Source organism: Physcomitrium patens, chromosome 1 (assembly GCF_059467195.1).
Source record: "Physcomitrium patens ecotype Gransden chromosome 1, ASM5946719v1, whole genome shotgun sequence".
NCBI lineage: Eukaryota > Viridiplantae > Streptophyta > Bryopsida > Funariales > Funariaceae > Physcomitrium > Physcomitrium patens.
Window position 1 is genome coordinate 15,898,308 of NC_143410.1, and position 5,724 is coordinate 15,904,031.

A 5,724-nucleotide genomic window follows, 5' to 3' on the forward strand; every position below is an offset into this window, starting at 1 on the left:
AGTTTTGGAGGTGAATACATGGAATATCCTCAATGACCATCTTCAACTTCAAAAATCATTTGGAACTTTACATGGATTTATTTGTATTGTTGTTCTTTAATGTTTTGTTTTATTTAATCACAAATCTACTAAGAGAATGGTACCCTAATTAGTTGCAATCTTCTTGCAATAACCCAAAATAATTATAAAATCAATTAATGGAATGAAATGACTATGATATCAATCTTGTGAAAATCATGGTCATGAAAGAAATGCTTGAGTTTCTCAAAAAAAATGTCAAAATTTGTAAAGTCTACTAGCAATCCTATTTAAAAAAAATTGACATTTATATTTTTTTGAAATAAAAATATTATATAAGATGAAAAAAATAATAGATATTATTCCAAAAAAAATATTATAGATTTATTTATAGATATAATGATAAAAAAATCATTAATCTTATACATATGAATAATATTATAAATTAATACATATATAAATTTTTTTCTTTAAATTAGGTGAAACTAAAATAAAATAAAATAAACACAAAAAATTAAAATATATACTAGATTATTATATATATTTATGTGATAACAACAATAGTTTTTAAAGATTTTGTGATTTGAATTAGACGGATAATATATTTAATGAAAGATCTATTATATATTATATATTTTTTATTAGAAATAAAAAAATCTCGTAATTTCAATAATCAACTAATAAATATATATTCTATAATAAAAATAGAAAATATAATATAAAACTAATGTACTATGGAACTATGCATGCTATAATTACTATAGAATATACTTTTGTACATGTAAATAGAAGAAACATTAATTATGTACAATAAATAATAATACACTGTAATTTTAGATAATTAAAATGATTATGTGTATATCAAATATGTAAATGTATAAAATTACTTTAATTTAGAGAAGATTCAAGGAGTGATAAACAAAAGTATGTGCACAAAATAAAGCTTGATTGCTAATATGCATATAAAAACATTCATGATTAAATACTATAGATTAACAAAAAAAAAGAATAAAAAAACATTGAATTTATAAAAAAATTTATTTTTTATTAAAATACTTCTTTTTTTAATTTATCAAACATACAATAAAATGAGTATAATATTATCTTGTTCTACTTATTTTCTTTATATATATATATATATTTAATTTGTAAAAAATATTGATATTTTTTATTAAAATATGAATTTAAAATGAAATTCATACATTTGTAATTCTTTTTTTTCTTTTGAAATAAAATTTATTCTTAAAAAAATAAGTATTAATATTTTATTAGTAAATTATTTAATATTGTCTTTAATTAGAAAGTATAGTACTTATTTTTTTAATGTTATATTTTTTATTAATATTTTATCAAATACCTAATATGATTTATAAGTAGGTTTCATATTACTCTGTTATTTATGTCTATGTGTATGTGTGTGTATATATAAACATAATATTCTAGATATTTTGATTGAAATTCATTAATCTATGATCTTAGTTGTCTTGAAATATCATGTCTTATTAAGAGTTTTGCTTTGATCATCACTAATTAAGATAAATTATAAAGTGTGTTTCAAATTTTAAAATTTATTTTGGTTATCTTGAGATAGTTTACTAGAATATTTTATTGTTGCAGTGCATTTACTTGGATGGTTCTTTTCTTTAGCTCAAAGATTTTATATTAGAATCCTTGTTTCTTGTATTAAGAAATGTTAATTCAAAAATAAATAACTAATAAAAAAATGCACTATGTAAATAATTCTAGAAGTAGTTTAGCCATATAAAAATACTAATAAAGTTTTTTATATTTTTTATTTTAAGCAATTCACAAGGTTGAAATTAAAGTTTGGATAATTTGATAGCAAAGTGGTAGTGTCTCTATTTGAATTTAAACGGAAGCTAAAAAAAATTGAAATATTTAAATTTTTATCACTGTTTTCAAAAAAATATTTAAAATAATAATAATGATAATAATAATAAATATCCTGAGCATTATTTGTAATTGCTGACCTGTGTAGATTATGTTGTATATTTTTGCTTATTCTAGAGTTGTTAGAACAATGATTGCTACACTCCAAAACATTCCTTATTTTTAGAGGACTTGTACCATTAAATGGCCCTACCCACCACCGCCTTTGGTGACTTGAATTTTTTTTTCTAAATTCTTTTAAATAATATTTTCTTTTCATATTTAAGATTTTTTGTGGCCAAAAATTATTTATTTAAAAATCTTTTGAAATAAAGTGAAAATATTCCCATTCATTACATTGTGTCCTTTTGGTATGAAGTATGTTCTTTTTAAGAAAAACTACACGATTCCTGTTTTTTTGCATTAGAACCATGAAACCAAAAATAACCCTAATTGGAAAATGATTATCTAATTATTATCTTGCAGTTATATTACATCCATTTTTTTTTTTTTTTTGAATTTAATTTCAACATCAAGTGATTGTGCTTGTAAACATACAGACACATACATGCATGTATAATTCACAACATTACCTACAATTGAAGAATTTGCAATTAAGGAAGGAAATTTTATATAAAAAGAAAAAAGAAAAAAGAAAACAGAACAAGAAAAATTACGATTTAAAAGATGAGGATTGCAAGTCAAAAGTCAGTGCTAAAGAACACCCACACAATTTTTAATTATTTACAAATATGAGACAGAAAGGGCCCCCATGAATGAATGAATGAATGAATGAGAGTCCAGAATGGCTCACGACGACGAGTCGCGGTGTGAACAGAGAAAGATGTCCATGGACGAGAGGCCACAGGCTCCGCAGATAATTTTACCCCCACCAATCTCCACCCCATGACCGCCCGCCACCTGTCAAACTAGCATGGCTTCTTCGCACCCGACTCCCACCACGCCGGCTCTGTCTGTATGTATCGCAGGCAGGCGGGGTTCGTGATTCCATGTCCCCCTGGCTGTTGCAATCGCCATTCAGCTCATGAATCTCTCGCTCTCTCTCGCTCTCCCCTGTTCTTCCCGTGAATTCCTTCCACCCATTTTTCATCTCCAGAATCTAGATCAGACTTTCTGATAGTCGCTCGAGTTCAGGGGCGTGGCGGTGCCGGTGGCGTGGGCTGTGGCGTTTTGGGCTGTTGCGTCGTGTGGTTCAAGCACTGATTGTTTTCACATGAAGTGGACAGAGGGGTTGAAGTTCAGAGGTTGTGGTGGTGGCGTCCTGTCTGGACGAAGAGGTTCTTCGAGGATCGTTCGATTGGCTGAGAGGGCGCGTTCGTAGTCGGCTGGTTAGCTAGATTTGGGTGGATTGGCAACTTGGTTGGGTGGGTGGGTTACGGCTGGTTTCTGTGGTGAAGTGGTTACGTGGCGGTGAAGTTGATCAAAGAGAGAAGGATGTCGAGGACTTTAGTGAACCCGGTGAGTTTTTCACGTATCTTGTGTTTCTGTTTTTGTAGTGGGATGTCATTTGTTTACTTCATGATTGAAGTTTTTGTGGCTATGGAGGAGATGGGTAGACGCAGGCATGTTGATTCCTTGCCTAAGATGGTTACAAGGTGATTTGCTTCAGTTTCGAATGTAGATGCGTCCGTCTTCTGTCATTTCCTCCAGTTTTCATTTCCTTGACAAGAATTGAAGCTGGAAGTACGTGAGCAGATGAGTTGATATGCTTGTAGAACGCATGTGAGGAGCTGTACACTGGCAAGGAACATGGTATTATTTAGGCCTGTCGCCATGTCCTTAAATTGCCCTTAGACTTTTGAGTCAGTGTGCGAGCCAGGAGATGTGTTGAGATGTGTCTTAGTGTTGCTGAAACCCTGATGTCAATGTTTGTGCAGCTTTACTATGGCAAGCCAGAGCCTGTGTGGGTGACCAACAATCGGCACCGGATGCTGGGAACCCCATATCACAGCACGTCTATCTCCAGTAGCGGAGCCTATGAATTTGGCCCATACACGCGTGGAACAGTCTTACCGGTACTTTTCATCTTTTCTACGCTGCATTTCTCCTCCACAACTTAAGCCATTTTTGTTGTTCGAGCAATAATTAGTGTCTGATGTCATTGCACAAGTTTAATGAGCCTTAGGCTATACTTCTTCTAAATTTAGGACCACGGCTGTAGATCTGCCTCTGAGAATCATACCAAAAGTGCTGGAAAATTACTCAAGCTATTGACTTGGGCAAGCCTAAGTCGACTTGTATAGTACGAGTTGAATTTGCAATTCGATTCTAAGACGCATCTGATAAATTTTGAGCATGGTTTCGAGCGGACGAACATGGTTAAGAGCCATTGCCAATTCGCTGGTGGCGCTCTAGTTGCGAAAAATAGATAACTAAATAAAAAGAAGAAGAAAAAGAAAATTGTCATCATTAAGCCAAATCTCCTCACTGAATGTGGTGGTTTCCTGCGCGTAGGATGTAATAATTAAGGCACCTTTATACGATTTATTGGATGTTACGCGAATCAAGGATGTCCTCAGCGTTGACGGTTAGTTCACACACGATCTCTAAACCTGTCTTCGGTTTCTTTTACCAATGTATTCACCTCGACTAAAAACTTCTTTGCAGCTGATTGTTGGTGAAAATTCCACCATCCCCGCATCTCAGACCCAATGTGTTATCCTGCAGGGGTATTCAACGTGGTGTGCGACATTCCAGCACAGACCATCACTGTCTCCTCCAGTCTCTCGCCTCGGACAGTCGTCAACCTAGTACGAAGAGTAATGGGAACAGCCCACATCATCAATATCACGGAAGCGCCACCGACAGCAGTTCTGCAGCCCGTGTACACCCCACCCGTGGACAGAACCCGGACCACCGCCTACGACGACATGTACACATACGAAGGCCGCTCAGGCTACATTCCTCCTTACGCCGCTCCTTACGGTGGCCGATCATACGACAACGAGTTCCGCCCCGGTCGGTATAACTACTACTGATTTCTGTAATCCCATGGCACAAGCTCTGCAATACCCTCGTCCAAAAGGCCGGCCAGGCTCACCTGCAGAGTGGAATTGGTACCATGAAGTCTCGATCTGGAGCATTGCGTGCATCGGGTTTGGCCTCCGATGCTATCCGGAGTTCAACGCGCGTCTGTGTCGCTGCAGCTAGGATGCCAAGCACCGGCGCTTATTTTCATACTACTAAGGTGTGTTCGGCGATCAGAACTCACCGACATATAGGGAGTGACGTGTTGGGAATGTCATCCAACTACATCCGTTAACATGTATTATTCATCCATTAGGGTTTGCTCGGCCATAATCCTGACCTAGACCCATGTACAGATGTTTGTTGTTTCATTTCTTTGTTATTCAAAGATTGTTGCTCGAAGTTTAAGAAATCATGTATTTCGGATTTGGATTGGTGGGATTTTGAAAGCAACACTTTATGGTTGTCGATTTATGTGGTCTGATGCGTTTTCAAAGTTCTCTAGGAACTTTGTTTTGAATCATTTTGTCAAGTTCTACTACTGCTGTCCATGATGCATAATTTGTTGTTTACAGATTTGGAAACTGTGGGAATTATTTGGTGCACAGGACTGTTGAAGGGCTTCTCTTTCTGATGTTCATTCGTCAAATGTTTGCTGATGTAACCATGAAACAAATAATTAGAAATGTGTAAATATAGAAAATAAATAAGACATGAAGAGTAAATGTGTGTGGTATTGCAATTGTCAAGTGCTCATTTTTCTGTGTGCATATATTTTAACTGTAGGGAAAAAAAAAAAAAAAAAAATCAATTTATTTGAGTTAAAGC

General features: G+C 34.2%; 1 protein-coding gene across 1 annotated transcript; it reads left to right on the plus strand.

Moving 5' to 3' along the window:
• Positions 1 to 2,931: 2,931 nt before the first annotated feature.
• Positions 2,932 to 5,337, plus strand: LOC112290795 (uncharacterized). The gene is made up of 4 exons (XM_024537488.3): positions 2,932 to 3,387; positions 3,807 to 3,944; positions 4,384 to 4,456; positions 4,597 to 5,337. The coding sequence occupies exons 1-4, from the start codon at positions 3,364 to 3,366 to the stop codon at positions 4,905 to 4,907; spliced, it is 546 nt and encodes a 181-aa protein (XP_024393256.1). The 5' UTR covers positions 2,932 to 3,363; the 3' UTR covers positions 4,908 to 5,337.
• The last annotated feature ends 387 nt before the right edge of the window (positions 5,338 to 5,724 follow it).

What these genes read in the sequence shown, in the direction of transcription:
- LOC112290795 (XM_024537488.3), top strand. Translation starts at nt 3,364, where the DNA reads ATGTCGAGGACTTTAGTGAACCCG. An exon ending in CGAGGACTTTAGTGAACCCG is followed by an intron (nt 3,388 to 3,806) that starts GTGAGTTTTTCA and finishes ATGTTTGTGCAG; the next exon opens with CTTTACTATGGCAAGCCAGA. An exon ending in GGATGTCCTCAGCGTTGACG is followed by an intron (nt 4,457 to 4,596) that starts GTTAGTTCACAC and finishes GTTATCCTGCAG; the next exon opens with GGGTATTCAACGTGGTGTGC.